This window comes from Apis florea, unplaced genomic scaffold (genome assembly GCF_048593485.1).
Source record: "Apis florea isolate Af1SG1 unplaced genomic scaffold, ASM4859348v1 contig_1789_pilon, whole genome shotgun sequence".
Lineage (NCBI taxonomy): Eukaryota > Metazoa > Arthropoda > Insecta > Hymenoptera > Apidae > Apis > Apis florea.
The window spans coordinates 510666-531248 of record NW_028256481.1 but is presented as its reverse complement, the minus strand read 5'-3'; the positions used below and the strand labels follow the sequence as shown (position 1 = coordinate 531248).

Below are 20583 nucleotides of genomic sequence, written 5' to 3'. Positions count from 1 at the left end.
TTTAACGCAAGATATTTTACAGTGGAAGTATTTTATTTTGAATAGATATATATATATATGTGTATATATATATATATATCCTTTTTTATCATTTTCATTGAGAAAATACGTATACTTATTCGCAACTCATTATGTTTAATCCTCGCGAGGGGGCGCTCGCTCGCCGTCCCCGCCACCTCTTTATAAGCATACAACTTGTCAGAGTGTCGAACAATAGGGATGATGAAAAAGGGAAGGAAGCAAATGAAATTTTATTGCCGCTTCCATCCATCGTTGAACGATCGATCAGAGATCGACGGGGCAGATCGAGCGTCGTCGCCCCCTCGATCAACGATAAATTCGGACCGAAACGTTACAACAAACGAAGATCGGCCCACAACGGGTGTGTTTACGTATCGGGAGGGGGGAGGGAGGGGCATTACTTTAATCGTTTTAAATATAATGATTCCTTTGCGAATGAATAAAACGGGGAGGGGGGGGGGTTTGTCTCAGGAGAGAGGGGTGCGTAGGCATCGACGTCGTTTTAATCTTCTTCGTTTTTTTTTTTTTTTTTTGGGTTTTCTTTTTTTTTTTTTTTCTTCGCGAGATACATATACACACGCTTCGATACAATATTAAAACACTTATCAATTTCATTTGCAAACATTTCCTTACCTAGTATGTTTCTATTATTTCATTGTTATTCGGATAATGCCGCTTATCCATATAACACGTGTACCCATCAAAGCAAAGGGAAAAGGGAACTTAAAATGGCTTGTTCTCTTCATCTGTCTAGATTAGTATGGCTCCTCTTCTCTTTCTTTTTTTCTCTTTTCTTTTTCTTTTCTTCCTTCGTGATTCTTCACGCGCGCTTAAAATCGAAGGATCTACGTTTTATTTATTTATTTATTTATTTTTCTTTTTGTTTACCATGTGTGCATAAGATAAGATAATCGCCCTATCGGTGTTAGTTAGTCGATTTCGAAATAATCTTTGACGCGAGATTATCCAAATATTATATCTTAATAGTCTGTTCTCAATAAAATGAATGTTCATCGTGAACTCTGAATTAATTATATTAAATTAATGTATCGTCACACGTGTGTTAATCGATATAATGCGATACGATAATTAAACTGTGGATTTTTGCGCAAGTATTTACGTTGTATTAAAATTTGAAAAAAAATTTGAATCGCTGTAATTTTGAAAATAATGATCTCTCTGATCATTATGAATCGAAGATGATTAAAAGTGCGAAATCTCACTCTTTAAAATGCTTTCTGAGAGATATCGTCGTGCAAAGAAGAAGATAATTTATCGTCGAGTTACATCGCTCAGAAATTCTATTAAAATTAGAAAAACTCTAAATCGCTGTAACATGAAAGATAATAATCCAAGGTCGATGAGTGAAAGATCATTAGAAACATGAATCCTTGCTCTTTGAAACGCTCTTTGATTTATCTCGATACAGTTTCCGGTTCCCGAGACTGTATCGTCGTGTAAAGTAATTTCTTTATCGTTTACAACCATCTCCGCCGTTCTTGTCGCTTATCCACACCTCTCATCTCTGATTATATTGCAGAAAAAGTAAGCAGATCGTGTTAACAATCATTACATCTATTATCAGGAAACGGAGAAAGGATTCGATAACAAAATTTCTAGTTTCTTCTTATCTTTTTCACAGGAAAAATCGAAATGAATACGACACGACGTATATATATATATATATATTTTCTGTTTCTACTTGTTTTGTATCCACAAAAATCCACAGTCTCGTGACGTAATCGATTCGAGATAAAATGGTAATAAATTTATTTCAGTCGTGAGACAAAAAAGTGCTAGATCATTTAATTCTTTTTTTTTAATAATTAAGTTAATTCAACATCGTCGGTGACAAATTATGAAATTATTATTATTTCTCTCCTCCTTCGAATCATCGCGTGGAAACATCGAGTTGCGATAAACATCGCAACGATAATAATTTTTTTTCTCTCTACGTTAATGATAATGATAACAATAATAATAATAATAATTACAATAACGATAATAATGATAATAATTCTGAACAAGAAGTTGGCGCAAGTTAATATGCAATTGCGGATTCGACCATTTTTTTCATTTTCCACAAACTGATCGAGCAAAGCTGTCCACCAACCGAAAAACCAGCCCTTAAACTTAACAATTATTAAAGGATCTCTATACGTTTCTTTTTTTTTTCTTTTTTTTATTTTTCCTTTTTTTTTGTTCGTCTATCAAACGGTGTCGTTTAAATCGATCGCTACATTGCAACAAGTTATCGATAACATCTTTAACACTTCGTATCTCGAGGGGAATTTTCTCGAAAGCAACAATCCACTGTGTTTTCTATATCCGCTAGGAATATAAATGCTTCTATTATATAATTGTACGTACATATACGTAAGCTTGCAACGATTACACGAGTCAACCTAACCGATGCGTGAACGGACCTATTCCATTTCGGAATAGGTATAAAGCTTAGGGTAAAAAAAAATTTATAGAGGGATCTTTTCTTTTTGAACACGAAAAGAAGTCGTTTTTTTCGACTTCTTCTTCAAGATCAAATTTAGAAAAAAAAAAAGGTGTGGTCAAATTTTACAAGCGGTAAAATTTTAAAAATAATTCAACGATCGATTCGAATATCTTCCATTCACACGTTAAGAGGCCGAAATTATCGCGCAATTTCAATCAATATCGAACAAATTGCAATATGATTCCCGCTATAATTATATTTGTTTACTCCAAGGGGGGAGGGGAAGGAAATGGTGGTGGAAAATAAGACAATTGCTCTCCATTTAAATTCGATGTAACACGATCTGTCCAATATAAAGCTCGAAATTTCGTGTCGAGAACGAAATAATAGCTTCTTCTCTTTTTCCTCCACGAGAAGTCGCATCGACGGAATTCAATCGTTACGACGATTCTCTGGTTCGATCGTTCCTCGTTTTGAGAGATTTATACAAACGAATCGCCACGAGAATACGGTTCAAACTTTTCAAACGGATCTCTGAATAAATATTTCTTCTCGGAGATAATTTCGATCTCACGTTTCTAAAAAAAACGTCTACTGCTACTTTTTTTTTTTAAAACATCGAACGAAAGGAAAATCGAAACTATAATTTCGAGGAAAATACATCGGTATTCAAATTCTGTATTCTTGTCTTCTTCTTCTTCTTCTTCTTCTTCTTCTAGATTATATATTTTCTTCAAGGGCTAGAAGTTAAAGATGGGTCGAAACTCAATCCCTCGTCGATTTTCTCGAGATTCTCGAAACTCTTGAAAATCAAAATGAAAGAATTTTGTTAAGAAATCTTGACTTTTGAAATCTGAAAGAACCTTAATTCCTGCCTTTTTTTTTTGCATTATTAGCCAAAATATAATCGTTGTTATATTTCGAATCGAAGAAGCTTAAAAAAAAAAAAAGAAAAGAAAAAAGTTCGAGAAACTCGAAATTTCTTGATGGTTTGGTTTCGAAGTTTCTACTGTCCCATCCCCGCTACAAATATTTCATCGAAGTGATTGTACAAACAATCTCGGAAAGCTTAGCTTACTCTCAAGTTCGCAGTCCCCAAGTATTCCATATTGTTGTTTCCAAAAACTTTTACAACTTGGAGTTACTCGCTTCCTCTTCGTCCTCCTCTTCCTCTTCTTCTTCTTTTTTTTTTTCGTATTTTTATTTCTTTTTTTTCTTTTTTTTTTCTTTTTTTCCATTTTCGTTTCGATGTAAATTTATAGAGAAATATCTTGTTACCTTAGCCTGTGTAAACATTTTTCATATGTAAATCGATAGTAAATAATGTAATAATAATAATAATATAATATCGTAATAATAATATTAATACAATACTCCTCTAAAATTGCCGTTTTATTATTATTTACACACACACGCCACCACGCTTTTGAAAAATCTAATCGAACCCGTGTATAGAAAAATATCCGATGAATTGATAGGGACTCGAGACAATCTGCGGCCATCGTTCACGCTTCTGAGAAACGCTTCACACTTTTTTTCCTTCTCGTTCTATCTTTTCTTTTCGCATCACATTTAATTTCAAACTTCTATCGAGAAGTGTTCAAATTTTTTGCCGCGTACAATTTGCGCAGAAACCACTCGCGCTTTGGCCCCATAGCGTTAAAATCGAGAAAGAAAAAGAAAGAGGGAAGGAGGGAAGGAAGGAAGGAAGAAAGGAGAGAAAAGTGCAGGGAGATAAGATTTTCTTCCTTGATACGATGAAATTCCAAGTAGATACGTGAATTTCCAATTTGAAATTGTTAATTGTTACTGGCCTAAAGATTACTTTAACGCGTTGAAGTAAGTTAAATAGAATTTTATCGATGAAAATGAATCGAAATTATCCAATGTAGATTTGAAAAGCGACTTTCGGATAATCAAAATCGATTTTGGTTTTATCTAAAAATTTTCTAGCGAGAATCTTTTTAAAAAATATAACGAAATATAAATTTCGATAAGAACCTTTTCTTCCTCTCCTTCATTCGAATCTACCGATCCAAAAATTTAAGAAAGATCCCTCGGTTCAAAAATTCTCTTCAAACAAGCAGATGTGTCTTCGATTCGATAGATCGCTACGATTTGGATCTACGTGAATCCATATCCGCGGTTCCTCGATCCACCATCAATCCGCCGTACGAAATAAGGAACAAGAAGGATAGAAAACCACCCCTAGCGATTTGTCGTCGCGCAAAGGAAAAACTTTCATTCAGCAGTATTATCCGTTTTATATATTTATTTTATGCCCGTGAACGATAGCATAGGAACGGATCTGGAGTTGGTTGCTTTTTTTTTCTTTTTCTTTTTTCCCCTTTTTTTTCCTTTTTTTTCTTTTTCTCTTTTTCTCGTTCGAGAATCGATCTAGCCTCGTTTGCAAACGAAATCGTCGTACTAGGCTGAACTGGCCGGCTGATGTTTCGTGATGACGTTATGAGGTTTTGAGCGAATGAATTATTGTTGGAATTAATGCTAATTTTCTTTTTTTTTGTGGTTAGAAAGTGGTTCCTTCGTGATTCTTCTCACGTGTAATATTAATCGAGGAGGAGGATTTTGGAACTTTGAGAACGTTGTGTGAGAGAGCGTGATTCAATAAAATTTGCGCATTCGAAGCGATCGAAGAAATTAAATAGAATAAATTAGAAAGTTGATGAAATTGAAGTTAGCAATATGAATAATAATGCAATACAATTTGAATTTTTTGCATTCGAAGTTGGCAACTAGTTGAAGAAATTAAACAGCAAGTTTTTAAATTCTAAACATTACAAAGAGTAATTTTTGAATCATCTTGATCATTCACAAACGATCAATTTTTTAGATTCTATGGAATAGAATTTGCTTAGTTTCAAACTTTTCGTCGCTAATATATATATATATATATATTCGTCAAACAAGCATCATGATCTTATTTAATTATTAATTTACTTATCTGGATAAACTAAATTTTATTACAAATATTTGTTACTATTCCAACTTTAAAAAATTGAATTTCTTTTATATATATATATCGATGAAATATAATTTTGAAAAAATTATAGACAGATTTTACAATTTATAGTTAACATTCTCGTAGACGTTTCACAATTCTACCTCCGCCAATTTATTATTATCCTCGCGTCGATATATTATCCTCAATGTCACGTTTATTTCTTTCTGCCGCACATTCTTTCACTATCGAGATCCACGTAGCACTGTAATTAAATGGAAAAAATGTTAACCATCGATAAACCGCCATAAAATACTGAATGCAAATAGTTACTTGTATAATATTCTCAATTTTATCGTTAAATTTAATGCTGCAATTATAACAATTAAACTATTATACTAATTGTTAATACATAACTTTGAAAATACATTTGATTTTGCCACTAACAAATAACTCATAAGTATATACTCATATAAAAAGTATCCTTTCCACGCTCTCAAAGTTGATATCATAATCGATACACCGTATATACTTATAAATAAAAACCGTGCAATTTTTGAAATTGCAAGCTTATACACTTATTATTATTATTATTATAGAACCCCGTTGTAACAGATCTTCAAAAAAAAAAAAAAAGAAGAAATATCGAAACACCTGCTGGCCAGTCTTCAAACTCCACGCGGATTTCCCGATACGTACGTAGTCAAACGATCACATTCTCCCTCTGTTTCGTTTCGTTCTCCTCCTCCTCCTTCTCATCATCATCATCATCATCATCATCGCGTTATAAGGACGTAGCGAATGACCATAGTCGTTTTCATTTTATAAAAAATAGTATCAATAGTACGTGTGTACGTAAAATACGAAAATACACGAAAATACCAACAACAATGTACAGCGTGTACAGCGTTTCGATAGATGACTCGATGATGAGTCGATCGAGCGGTATATTTATTTCTTTTTTTTTTTTAAAGTATATATATATATATACCTAACAAGTGTCGTTTACATTTGTGGACGCTCCAAATATCAAAATAGTTCGGGATAGGGAGAGGGGGGAGAAGGGATTAACAATCGATATCAATCAAATCTAAATTGCATTGGAACAAGTGGATGCACGATATATATGTGTATATATATATATAGGGTGTTCAAATATCGCGAACGATGCCTATGTACAATTCGAAACGAACGATATTCTTGTTAGACGATAAATAATACAACGATATTAGACTCCTCTTTTTTTTTTTCTTTTCGGGAACAACAGCAAGAAGTCTGTTTTTGACTGTGCGCACACGAAACGGGTTGAAAAACGACGAGCAACGAACGATTTGTCCGCTTTCCCGAATTAAGAACAAATCTCGATGAGACGAGTGGTGGATCGCTTTGACAGACATTGTCCGCGGATATTTTCGTTTATACCGTTTGAAGGGTAAAGGAAGAAAGAAACGTATCATAAAATGAAATATTAAAGTGAAACATTGATACAAAAAAGAAAAAAAAAAGTAAAATAAGATTTAAAAGATTATCTACGTTAAATTTTCTACGTCTAATCTCTAGTCTGTAGAAATTGTTTCTCTTGTAATTCGATAAGTTGTGTAGTTCGAGACGCCATCGACAGAGTGCGCTGTATACAAACAAAGGGAAAAAAGAAGTCTCAAATTACCCTTCGTTTAATTTGTTACAACAATCGATCCGTTGAACAAATATCCACAGACAATTGTCTGCAAATTGTAAACGAGCCTTAAGCTTCTCCCTCGGACGAGAGAGAGAGAGAGAGAGGCAACGAATAAGAACGAAGGTAACAGCGGTGTATATAGTAACAACATAGCAACGATATACATACTTACAATAATATTATAAGTTACATTATTTACATAGAGATAGCAGATAGACGTTTAGTTCCACGTGTACGATATATGTATATATATATATGCTATTTTTATATAAATATCGTATATCCTTACAATATAGATCGTTAATTTATAAGACGCTTACGTATACAGTCGCTTCTCGAGAGATTGCAATAATAATTAATTTTATTTCCACGACACGTGTGCCCTCCTTTTTCTCTATGTGTGTGTGTTTTTTTTTTTACAATTATTTCTTTTCTTCTTCTTCTTCTTCTTCGTTTCATTCCTCGCGCATTTTTTTTATCCCTATATAACGATTTCTTTTTTTTTTTTTTTTCGTTTTTGTTTTTTGTTTTTTTTTTTATATATATATACTTCTTACTTTCTAAGAACGTCACGCGACTTCGTCGACATCGTTTAAGCCTACGATATATAGATATGAATAAATTTATTTCCTCGCACGACTGCCTATTACAATTTTATATATCTCGCATACGGTTTCGTTACATCTAGATCCTGTCTTCGCCACGTATAAAAACCTTACGAAAATAGTTGCTCTATCATAAAATCCCGCAGCACTTTTTTTTGTTTTCTTTTTTTTTCTTTTTTTTTTTTTTTTTTTCACGTTACATCGTCTTACATATCATCAGTATTACAAAGAGTCAAGTTATTATAATTCTCAAAAGTCGGTAGCATTTGAATACACGCGACCACTGTGAAGTCGTGCATGCTTTCCCTGGTAATATATCCTTTTTCTCTCTTTTAACGGTAAAAAACGTTGGATAAATGGCCATTTGTGGAGCAATGGAAATTTAATAATACGATCGAACGAAAGCTCTGAATTCTCTTTGCATAATTTGCCTAAAAGTGGAGGAAATTTGGAATCGAAATTTAATCTCGGATATCGAAGAAAGGGAGAAAAGCGAAGAATGTGGAAAATGAATATAACATGTATGTGAATTTTATGAGAAGAATCGATAGCAAGAGTGGGGGGAATTTATCCAATGTTTATCGTATATATTTTGCACAGGAAAAACAATTCACAGTTGATCGAGATATCCTCGAGGCATCGAGGAAGGATGTGCTACGTAAATGCCCGATAAAAGTCTCGTAGAAGAACAACGAAACACTCGTTGGTAGTCGTCAGAGTGGAACAAACTGGATATGAAAGAGGCTGTATCGTAGAAAAAATAAAATTTTCTAGAGTTATTATTTTACGGTTATTTCGATCATCGACAGAAGAGATATTATCTTATTTCAAAGTGTTGGAAAGGACAATATATATTTGTTTATAGCGTTTGCAGCCTTCTTTTATGCCCAGTTTTCAAATGCCAATTCTCTGAATCCTTCAGCTCCTCACTGACGAGTTAGAACGAGATGTGGCTAACGGACAATTGTGCATATACAGGGTGTCTCAATTATATCCAATCAAATTTTGGTAATAAATAGTGTTATGTAAACATAGGTCGATCGAATAACGAACAAATTTCTTATTCTACGTATACGTACACGAATGTTTTGCTGCCCTTCGAAATCGAACGATAAATATTTCGAAATTAAACATCAACCTATGTTTACACAATATATTTCTCTTTGTTGCACAATATGCAGACAAAATTTCGACGTGGATAAAACTGACGCATCCTGTATAATTATACTCTATATTACGATTTGAAGAGATCGAGCTCTAAAAAAATACGAATACGTGCCAACAGCAAATCATCAGACGATAAAACCTCTTCCATTGATCCTAATACGATACGTTAGATGACCAAGAAAATTCTTTCTCGTTCGATAAAATAAATGCTGTGCAAAAATCGTCTCAAAATTTACTTAATGAAAAAACTTCTTCTTCAAAGTCATCATTCTTTCGAAGCACACTTTTCGCTAAACCTAAATTCGTCTCTAAAATCAAATCAACTCATCTCAGCGAAATAAGAGAAAACGACGACGAAATCTTTTTGGTTACCCAACGATAGTACGTAGATTTGACGAAAGTGGCGCTGTCGTCGCGGATAATTCGCCGCGCGCACGTAAGCATGGTCTCTGAACTCTAGTCGGTAACAGGAGCTGCCCTCCTGCAGCGTAAAAGATCGTTTTATTGTCGCCAGTAACCGCGTTAATTCGTCGCACACGTGATCGATCGAGGATAACTCGAGACGAAAAAACGGGAAAGTCGGTCGCTTCCGCCTTTCTCTGTGTCGGATCAAGTTCGTGCTGGAACATAAGTGAGGTTAGGTGAGGGCGTGGGTGTGGCGGGCCAGGCTTGGCTCAGAGGAGGCGGAAGGAGCGTGGCAACGTTGATAACGCGGCGGCAGACGAGAGCATCGTTGATCCTTGATCGATCAATCGTTCGATCGTTTCGATTCCAACGATTAATCATTTGTGTATTTCATCAGCGTAATGGCACCGTAAGAAGTCACCAAAAAAACGACTAGATCGTCTAACGTTCCGATAAGAAAATATATATATATATATATGTGTGTATATATATTATACGTACGTACGTGTATAGATGTATTTTGCTTGTTGGAGCCGACCGTGCTACGAATAATAAGTACAAGTAGTGTATATAATATACGTTGTAATAATTCTGCTTTTCTCTGCATGCGGAGGTAGTGTTTAATCGAAATTCTCGAAATATTCTCATTCTTATCTCGCTTTCGTACGCTACTTTTTCGCTTCCTTTACTGGTGTCGCTCAATCTCGTCTCCATCTTCATCGTTCGCGTACACGCTATGCCCAGTAATGTGTGTAAAGTAAAGTTTAGGTGTTATGCAATTAGTGTCTTACTCGAGTCGCAGCATGCAAATGCATGGATAAATTTTCTGTGTTTTATTTCACTAAGGACTTATTACGAGTAGTAAATCGTCAATGGGTGGCGGTGCGCGCCCACTTCCGGCCTTCCTCCTCGTTCCACGCGACAATTTACAATATTACAAATGGACCATCGGTTCTGGAAAGATCGTTCGATTGACCAACACGCGACGCAGGATCCTTTTGCGCCCAATCGACTCCAAAGTAGAACTCCACTTTGGAACGAAATTTTGTTATCGTTATTCCAAAAAGTTTAGCTTAAAAATCGAACCTGTCAACAGCACACGAGTCGCAAAAATTTCGAATCTCGATTCTCAAAAGTTCAGACAAATGGAGTTCTACTTCTTCTGGCCGGTTCTCTCTTGCCTCCTCAACCCCTGGCGCTGTCACAATCAGAAGCAATCAGAAGCTCGGTCCCTTTTTTTCTTCTTTAAAAATCTAGAAAGGTTTGAAAAAGGCGAGATCCCAGGCACGCGATTACTTTTTCTTTACTCCCAAGGACCAAGGACTCTCGAGGAGGATGGAAAAGGCGAGGATCGTTTCCCCGCATCGACAAACAAAACGATCGGGCAATTGTCGTACGATCGCGTACGATTATTAGAAACGGAGGAAAAGGTGACGAGCAGAGGAAGAAAAGAAGAAGGGAGGAGGGATGGTGGAAGCGAGTTTGATGAACAACGTGCTTCCATATTTGGAACTCCGTAATCGGCGACGCGTCCGATCCGAGTGACAATCTAGTGGCGATCACGGGTGACCCATATTAACCTCGGACCGGCTCACTGTGAAGCCCTATTCGGGCAGCCAGCCTCCGGAATGTATACCATCAACATGAAAATCTCATCTCTCCGTTCGATTTAGACGCCTGTATGGTTGAATATGTACGAGACGTTGCTCTCCTGGTGGACAGGTGGCCCGTGAAAGGTCCTTCTGGTCGACGAGTTGTTGTTGTTGTTGTTGTTGTTGTTCACGTAGTACGAGGACTTCCTCATGCTCGTGGACGAGGACATCATGGCCACCGTCTCGTAATACCTGATCTTGCCGCAGCAGCGGCCGCTCTTCAGAATGGCCACGAAGCCGCGCCGATACTTTTTGTTGAAGAAGGCGTAGAGGATCGGATTGATGCACGAGTTGCTGGCGCCCAGCCACTGAGCGATCGGCGTCGCTATGGGGACGATCTCGTCCTCCCTTTGCTCGTCGCCCAGCTTGATCACCGTGAAGATCACGTACAAAGGCAGCCACGAGAGGACGAAGAGTATCACCACGACGACCAACATTTTCACCACCTTCACCTTCGATTTCTGCTGTATCCTCTCCATCTGGGCGTCCTTCGTGTCCGAGGGTATGTGCCTCCGCCACACTTTGATCCAGATCAGGATGTAGCAGAGGGAGATGAGGATCGTGGGAAGTACGTAGCACAGGGTCAGATTGCCGATCAGGAAGAAGAGGGTGCCGTCCTTCGGGTGCGGCCACACCTCCAGGCAGAGCCTCAGGTCTGGATCGTCTTTGTAAATGGCGACCAGGTCGAAGAACAGGAGCCACGGGGAAGTTGTTGTGAGGGCGATGAACCAGATCACCACTATTATCATTCGGGCCCTTCTCTTCGTTATCTGACACTTTAGGGGCCACCAGATTGCCAGGAACCTGTGGACAGACCCCAGTTTCGCAGTTAGTTTGGAGTATTAAATTTCGTTGTTGATACGTTTCTCAGGATTTAATTATATACGTGATACGATATAAAGTTGTGAATGCGATACTTTTAGGTTATTGCATTTTTGTTGCACGATATCGTTTATTGATAATGGAGAGCGATAAGGCTAGTTAACCAGAATTCTCAGTCATATGGTAATTAAACGGAATTTTTCAATTGCAAATTGAATTTTTTCCATTTCTCTGTTAATTGTAAAACTGTCAAAAGAGTCAGAAATTATTTTTTGAAAAAAGTTATCATATTTTTGTACAGGCTAATCAAGATAACTTTGTCGCATTTCTTTATTTAATTCAAGGATAATGCCATGCCATTTTTCAAATTTGAATGTTACAAAATGAGGTTAAAATCCAAAAAAGGAAACTCTACTTTCCATACAGTGAAACAAGTATACCTAACTAGAATCGAACGTCTCAAATTTTTAAAACGAGTTAATAAACTAGTTTCTCGACTAACCAGATTAAACTTTATTATACAAAGGAAATGATAAGATCAACTTTTGCATACAGGGTGGCTTACTTCATTTTGCCATTATTATTCACAACGATAAATGGATTGATTTTGAACAAGTTGAATAATTATAAACCCCAAAACTAAATACTATATAAATATAGTACTTCCGTTCAAAAATAATATGCATCCTTTGAAACTTTCATCGAGAAATTTCCAGAAATAATAATAAAATGATAAAAAAAAAAAAAGGTAATTTCAATGATTGTAAAAACGATCCTACGACGCAGATATTACACCCACGCTGAGAATTACGGCACAAATCGTAACCGTCCATTTTTTATGCCTCCGTAATGGAAATCTATATGTATATATTCTATCCGCGATTTCGAAATCGACACTCGGCTCCGTTACGCTTCGACGATCACGAGCGGTGCGTAAGAATGGATATGCAATGGCAAAGCGCCTTTTATACGACGGAATGGCGATCCAACATTCCCGTATCGGGGCCTGCGAAACGAGCCTTAACCAGATAAGGTGCCGTTCCGCGAGAATTTATTAAGCAACCGAGATCGAACTTTTGTGGCCGCGATAAAGAATTTCACCCCGGAAATTACGTGGTCGAGGTGAGGAGGAGCTTCCTTCTCGCGCCTTCCTTATCGCTGTGTCGTGACATCGACATTCGATTCTAAGAGTACGAGTCTGTTCGAGAGTGAAATTATCGAGAGAGTGTTTTTTTTTTTTTTTTGAAAAATCGATATTGAGAGTGAAAATTTAGAAAAAGTATTATACTCGAGATATTTCGTATCTATACTTTTTTGACATTCTTACTTTCACGGTAATGGTTATTACATAAAATTGATAATTTGGAACAGTATATATTCGATAATCATATCAACAGTATTAATAATTTTCAACTGGAGACAACGATTGAATCACGCTTCGAAATTCAAAGAAACGACGGATGATTCTTTTAGAATATATTTTCGAGAAAAGTTGACGACTTTTCCATTCTCTCTCGACTCAAACTGGTTCATCCATCAAACATCCACAAAACACTCATTACCAATCATCCCAAAACCCTCCAAAATTCCATCCCAGTTTCTCTCGCGAATATATACACACTGTGTTCCTTTCACGGCAAAGGAGTCACCAGAGTGATCAAAGAAACTCTGCAAGACTCTTGCTCGACCCTTAATTGAACGGTGCTCGCTCATCCTTGCACACCTCTGTGTCCAACTTCAATCTGACCCGATCCAGAAACGTCTCGAGTCCATTAACGGAATATGGGTTGGAACAGAGGATCTCGCCTTTTAATCAGAGAGCTTCTCGCGTCCTTCGACTCGCGTCCCCCGCTGTCCACGTTGAAGAGTCCTTCCATAAATCAGCGACTATCCGATACCGATCTACCACTTCCGAGTGGCGTGCGTCGTCTCTCGTGTCTCTTTCGCGTGTTTACTATTAGCGATGGAGATGAACGCCTCGCGAGCAACATCGATGAACAAGATTAAGATTCTGCGTTTCGAAGGAGACGTAGCGTGGTTAAGTGTTTGGAAGAAGAATTTTTTGGGAAATTCGAAAATTTTCCAGAAATTTTGTTTCCAAATTTTTGGCTAAAGAATTTTTTTCTTTTTTCAAATTCCGTGAAAATACCAAGAGAGAGTATTTTAAAATTTAAATCTTGAAAATTTAGTTAGAATAGTTTTGAAAAGGATCACGATTAAAAATTTCTTCCAATTCTGTTACAAATCCACAAATGATTCCACAAAGAAATTTTTTTTCCCTCCTGATTTATTAGCAGTATCGAGCTTGATGCCATCGCTATTTATTTATGCAAAAGTTGTTATGCCTATTGCCGTTATGCTGCACAGAGGAGAAGGACAAAAGAAAGAAGAAAAATCGTTCGATTCGCGGATACGGATTATCGGGAACGATCAAGGCCTGCCTCCGGAGTGGAGGGGGTGAACAATGAAGATGACACAGCTTTCGGCACGTGTATATAAAGAGTTCGATTTCCGTAGAGGCAACAGCAGTATCGATCCGTGTCCATTTCGTGTTTGCGAACGGGAAAGCCGATAAAACGTTTAACATGTTCAAACTGGCAAGTATATCCATCATATATCCTATACGCGATTACTTAGTACGTGTACAAGAGGAGGGGATGGGGCATTCGCTCGAGGATGCTCGATCTTGTGATTTTTGTTGCGGAATATCGAAAGATATTCTAAAATTTGGATAAAAACTCGTCGATAGAAGATAAAACTTGAAATCAACTCCTGTTTTTGATAATTTAAAAATTAATCGAAGAGTTTTATTTCGCTAGATGTACATTCATTCGTATAACGCAATTATGTAAAACGTATCTGTTACCATTCTTGGATATTGACATTCATTTTATGGAAAATTATGGTAATTTTGTTTTTCAATGAATACAAGAAACAAGATTACCAACGCTTTATGAACGTTCTATATCGATGCAGCGTTCTGGTTATTTTATTTTTTCTTATAGACATATTCTGATGACACGAATAGAATATTCTATCAGTAAAAATTCTTATCTAATTAATTCATCCATATATATTCAGGAAAATTAATTATATTTTAATCTTTCTGTTCAATTTCGAACGTGTGATTGATATTTGAAATAGTTTTGGATTAAAGTGGAAATCTCCAAAAATGTCTCTGAAAGATATTAGAGAAAGTTATAACGAACGAAGTATATATATATAAGTGGCGAAGAAGAAGATACGAGGAAGCAAGTGAAAGTGGATCGTTTAATGTCAGACATGGTGTCAATCGATATAGGATTTGACATTAGTACATTTTTTACTGATTTACCAAATATTTATATACAGTCAATTGAAACTATAACAATCGATTTGGCGTCCTCGAAATAATTTTCAATTTTCCCAAGTTTTTTTTCCAATTTTTTTAAACGAAATGTTCAAATCTTTTCTCCGTCGAAATGGAAGCTCAATTAAATTATATCACGAGAACGGGAACATTTCATTTCGAATTTTCACAATTAGCAGATAATTAGATTTGCATAGAATTTGAATTGCGATTGACGCGGAATCGTTTTCAACGATCGGTCGCGTTGGAAAGCAAACAACTGTGCTCGATATTCCGTATGTGTGGATAGAATAATTAATGAGATATGCAACTGGATATAATCACGTTAAAGTATACTATAATCGTGTTACGTTCTATTACCTTGGTGAGAAGTTTCATGCTTGAAATTGGTGGAATAATTTTGAAAGGATCTTAAAAATCTTCAAAATATATGTAGAATATGTCTTACTACATTTTTTTAATTTTCTCATCTTTAATAATTCGAAACAATTTTTAATATTATATCATACGTGTTTAATGAATTATGAGTAAGTTGCTTCGTCTATCAATCTTTTCTTTAAAAAGTTAATTGGAAACTTTTAAACTATAATCATTTATGGTGATAACAAAATCTTCAAATTTAGCAAATTATCTGCTCAAATGATTTCTTCAATATGATTAGTAGCATTTATCTTCACAAATAAATTTAATCTGTTGAATAAAATTAGCCGATTACTGGTATTTTTATCTCCACAAACGAGTTCGATAATTTATCTTTCTCATAAAATAAAGTTATTTACTTACTTCGTTTGTACTTCACACTTTCATTGAATGGTAAACATTAGGAATGCAAATAGCAGTTCATTTAACGCAACTACTTCTACCAAGTCTCTCCCACTAACCTGGCCATTATTAATGGAATAATCAATAACTAGGTATCAATCGTATAATGAATAGCTTGAATAGCTAACTTCGAACGAAACTGGAAACTTTATTACAGAGACACAAAGTATTTATTATCAATTCCTGATATATATATATGCGTTTACGAAATATAATAAAATACAAATTTACACACGAAGATTTATTTGATTCTTTTTCCTTCCTTGCCAAATGAATAATCCATTTTTAATAATCATAGATAGTTTTTCTAAACGCTAAAAAAAAAAATATTAAATACTTTTAAAAGCATCCTTTCTCATCACAATTATGTACTAACGATCGTATCTATTCGACAGATTCTCTTACTGGCAATGGCCATCGTGGCAGCGCACGCCGCACCAGCACCAGTGCCGCCGATATTAGCACCCCCGTTGGTCTATCCTCCAACCTACGTCAAGGTGCTACCTCTGCACACCGCGGCTCTGCCACTCTCCTACGCGCACGGCTACAAATGGTACTACCCAGGCTCCATTTATCTCCACTGACCGGCCATCATCGTTCAGGACCACCAACTTCCAAACCTCTTCTCATTCTTCTCCATAAGGAGACGGGTTGAAATAATTTTGTACAGAATAAACGAGCGTTCGGAAAACTATCGAAATCGAACTCGTCTCTCCCTTTAATGTAATTTCGCGTCGAACGATTCTCGTCGCGTTTTATGCCGGCTGTAAAATCCGCGGGGCAACGTTGGCAAGGAGAACCGAGATACGAGACCGATCTTTTCGACAACAATTTTCGGGAAAAGGTGGTCGTAAAAACAGGGGAGAGAGAGAGAGAGAGAGAGAGACGGTACTCGAAGGTCGCCAAGATTCGGGTGGAAGCTGGTACGCTCATCTGCATATAACGAGGGTGTTTTTTGGAAGTATGTAACGTCTCGTCCCGTTTGAGGGACACGTGCAGCCTTCATCCATGGGGTGAACGCTCGTGAATTGTTTACGCCGTTATCTTGGCGACTCGTTCCAAGGGAAATCCAAGAGGAGGCCCTCGAGCTTTTTCAGGAAGGCGGGTTAGGTTAAGGCTGGTGACTATCCTTGAGCGGTGCAAAGTTGAAAAACGCGAGAAAGGGAAGGAGATCGTTTTAAGGATCTCTGTGACAGAGTTGGGCTGGTGACAAGCAAGAACCTCCAGTCTTTCGTGTTTTCTTTTTTAAATAAAATTTTATTAAAATTCCATATGACCAAGGGGGGAGGGGTCCTGGATGATGGTGTGCAAATGATCGAGACGCGGGTGTCCGAATTCGACGATGCCAAGAAGGGAAGAGGCCGGCCTTCGACTTTCTTTCAGCCCGCGAAGGATCCGCGAAGAAAAGGAAGAAGCGGACGCTTCTTCACCGGAAATTGAAATTAGCCTCCGTTCTTCTTCGTTCTCCTCGGCGTGGTTTTAGTTAGTCGGCTTCCCTAGCTAGTTCCAATTCTCCTCGAGCAGTCGACCGATCGAGATCTTCCCTTCTTTTCCAATTTTAATTCCATTTTTCTTCTTCTTCCTTTTCTATATATATATTTTTTTTCTTTTTTCTTTTTGGACAGGGGGGGGAGGGGATACGATTCGCGAGGAATCAAAAGTTTGGAGGGAGAAGAAGAGAGAAGGAGGTTGACGCTCCTTCTCTCTCTCTGTGTGTGTGTGTGTGCGTGTGTACGTGTGTGTCTTCCAGGGTGAGGGGATGAGAGGGGGGGTCTCGTCGTGACTCGGTGGTAACGTGGCGTTGGACGACCGCCTAATGCAACGGGGCATGGGCGGCAAGGAGGGGCAGGGGTGCGGCGGTGAGCACGGATTTGGTTACGATGGGCGCGGTGCGGATGACGGGTGCCACGGGCTGGGCGATCACGTGGGCGGCGGCCAGAGGCGCAGCGTGGCTGAGGACCAGCGGGGCGGTGATCGGTCCTACCGCATGATCGGCGATAATACCGGTCAGACCGCCGGGAGCGGCGGAAGCGACGGCCAGGATGGCGGCGAGAACAGCCTGCGGGGAAAGAAAAAACACAGCGCGTGCTCTTGTATTCTCGTCTCTCAACTGTTGTCTTCTCTAACGTCCCATTTTTAACCGTCGTATTTTTTCTCTTCTCGATCGTGGTCTGATTCAATTCGAGCGAGACAATGTCTTCTTATCTTCTTTAGCTAGGCTAATCGCCGTGGAAACGGCCGGCAGCCGTCTCGAGAGATTTTCCCACGGACGAGGCGGTTAATCTTACTGAGATTACGGGAGGAGGATCGCGTTTAATGCGGATTCGTGTTTGTTTACGTTACGAAGGGGTCACCTTGGGAGCGGCTCGAGCAATGTTTCGTCTCTTCTTCCCGTGGAAAGGACATTTGATTCCGCTTTCGACGGATGGTGTTTTGAAAGCGGCTGAATTTAATTTTCGAATGGGGAACGATTCTCCTCAATTATTATCCTGAATATCGCAAATATTAACATTTGAACGAAATTTGTTCGAAATCGACATTACGTTTCCAAAGAAAGAATTGCGTGTCTACACGATGCATTAGAATTCTAAGTGAATCGGTATGGAAACAGCTCGATGGGGGGCGCGTGACGTGGAGCAAGTGTCGCGAGAGAGCGAGATCGGCACGCGACCGAGGCGAGCGAGCACGCGAGATCGAGGGGAGGGGGAGGGGAGAAGGCGAGTGTCCGACATTCCATTTTTACTTTTCGAGCGGAGTTGGCTAACACAATGTGCATGCTCGAGTGGTTTCGCTCGCCGATTTTTGTGGCCAGAAAACCGGGGAACCTCGATGCGATTCCGTTTGAAAGGCACGCTCGTGAAAAGGTCAGGGCTCGCCAAGCGTTCGCCAATGAGATCCAGCTTTTATCGATCAATGAAGAGCGCGGAGTGAATGGAAGAATTTTGCTCGAGCCGATCGATCCTTCGTTACGCGATCGAGGTTGAAGTGAAAAAATGATTCACACGGGGGAAGAAATTTGACGCGTGATCGGTTAACGTGGTCGAGGTTAATGAAGATTTAACGAGAACGATCGTATCTTCGCTATTCTAATTACGAGGGAAAGATCGAGTGAATTTCTAGAAATCAGAATTCTTTAAGCGTTATATGAAGTTAATGGAAACGAAATTTTAATCCAATTCAAGTTAAAATCACGAGAAACGATTATTCGATTTTCGATCCCTTATTAAGAAACAAACGAACTAAATACGAACAAATAATACAAAGTTTAAAAACGATCCACGATGTCGCGAAAAATCGTCCCGAAAAGAAGAAGCTTCCCTTTTACCCAGGGAAAACAAGATAATTATAAGAATACGATATAAATTCTCTCTTACCAACTTGAACATGTTGATTGGGTTGGGTGAGTGAGTAGCTCGTTTACTTCTCGAAAGTAGATAAGCTTATGCTGGATGTACCGGGCGACGGTCCTTTTATACAAAAGCCGATTTTAAAAAATCGCTATAAATTTGATCACGTGGCCCGCCGTTCTGACGTTATGTTGCGGCCTGTTGAGTCAGCCGGGTCTGGGCGGGCGGAGTGGGGTGGCGTTCGGCCAATCAGGCCGCGTTATCGGCTCTAAACGGCCACGCGCCGGCCAATCGAACGCTTTCAACCCCTCGCGATCGGTTACAGGGAATTGGGTTAAGACACTTTGCGTGGAAACGGCTCGATCGGCCGTGCAAATGATGCGAACGTGTGGGTGACACACACACACACAAACAGCTGATGGTCGGGGTGAGTGGTAAGACGCGCGAGCGTGGAAACGTTAAGGCGCTTATACTCTCTAAATGCAAACTTATTTCGTGAAAAAAAAGGAAAAAAAAAAAGGAAAAAAAGTTTCAAGGTTCTTCTTTCCGAATCGCTTATCCAGAAACTCGAGTTTTACTCGAGTTAAAGTCGTTCGAGATTTTGATCGTCTGTGGGTAAGATAATTGAAAAATGAAAATTTGACGAAAATTCTTTTTTTCTTTTTTTTTTGAAAAATTCTTCGACTTCGTCTCTATTCTCATATGTGTGTACATAAAGAGTTGCGCAAACGTGCTGCTCGACAAGTTCTGTGCCAAGAGAAGAGAAAAAAGTTCATGAATAAATATATTAAACTGAAAAAAAATTGATTCGATCTAGATTTTCAATCTCGTTTTCACAAATATCGTCTTTCGCGAGAATTGAAGTTTGCCACCAATGTTAAAATTGAATTGTTATTGTATAACAAGATTTTATGCAAGAGAGGATGAAAGGTTTAGAAAGGTGGTGCAAATATTTGGTACAAAATGGGTGGGAAATATAATTGATTGTCTACAGATATATTGGTTGTTCTTATTCTTATCCAATTTACGTATCGAAGAAAATTGTATCACTTGTATGAAACGATTTAAAACACTTAACTGTCCGTTCAAAAATATTCAGACATTTACTGTCTCTCACAACGTGTAATTTAAACGTAAATTACGGATGAAACTATCTGTAATGGTTTTATCCTTCGTTATTACTACGTGTGCAGTTGGTAGAACATATAAATTATTTTTCAAGAGTTGTACAAGTTGGTATTTATAATCGTTGAAATATATGGAATTATTTTGTTGAACAACTCTTTATCCTTAGAGTTTTTTTTTTT

At 37.9% G+C, this 20583-nt stretch overlaps 2 protein-coding genes and 1 long non-coding RNA gene across 4 annotated transcripts in view; 1 reads left to right on the top strand and 2 right to left on the bottom strand.

Moving 5' to 3' along the window:
- Positions 1 to 14: 14 nt before the first annotated feature.
- The window catches only part of SIFR (SIFamide receptor), a 73440-nt gene continuing 52871 nt past the window's right edge, over positions 15 to 20583 (bottom strand). The window contains exon 3 of the mRNA XM_003696136.4: positions 15 to 11740. Coding sequence (XP_003696184.2) covers positions 10954 to 11740 — 787 coding nt within the window. The 3' untranslated portion in view covers positions 15 to 10953. The remainder of the gene's footprint in view (positions 11741 to 20583) is intronic.
- Positions 9308 to 17989, top strand: LOC147658652 (uncharacterized). 2 transcript variants are annotated; one of them, XR_015292996.1, is made up of 3 exons: positions 9308 to 9845; positions 14053 to 14355; positions 16325 to 17989. It is a non-coding gene; the product is annotated as an uncharacterized LOC147658652 (long non-coding RNA). The 2 variants fall into 2 exon arrangements; XR_015292999.1 differs by having other exon boundaries at positions 9338 to 9845; positions 14056 to 14355.
- LOC105736243 (uncharacterized) lies at positions 17166 to 19359 on the bottom strand. Its single transcript, XM_012490015.2, has 2 exons — positions 19304 to 19359; positions 17166 to 17988 (listed from the first exon to the last, which is right to left on the bottom strand). Exons 1-2 carry the CDS (start codon positions 19313 to 19315, stop codon positions 17743 to 17745), a joined length of 258 nt encoding a protein of 85 aa, XP_012345469.1. The 5' UTR covers positions 19316 to 19359; the 3' UTR covers positions 17166 to 17742.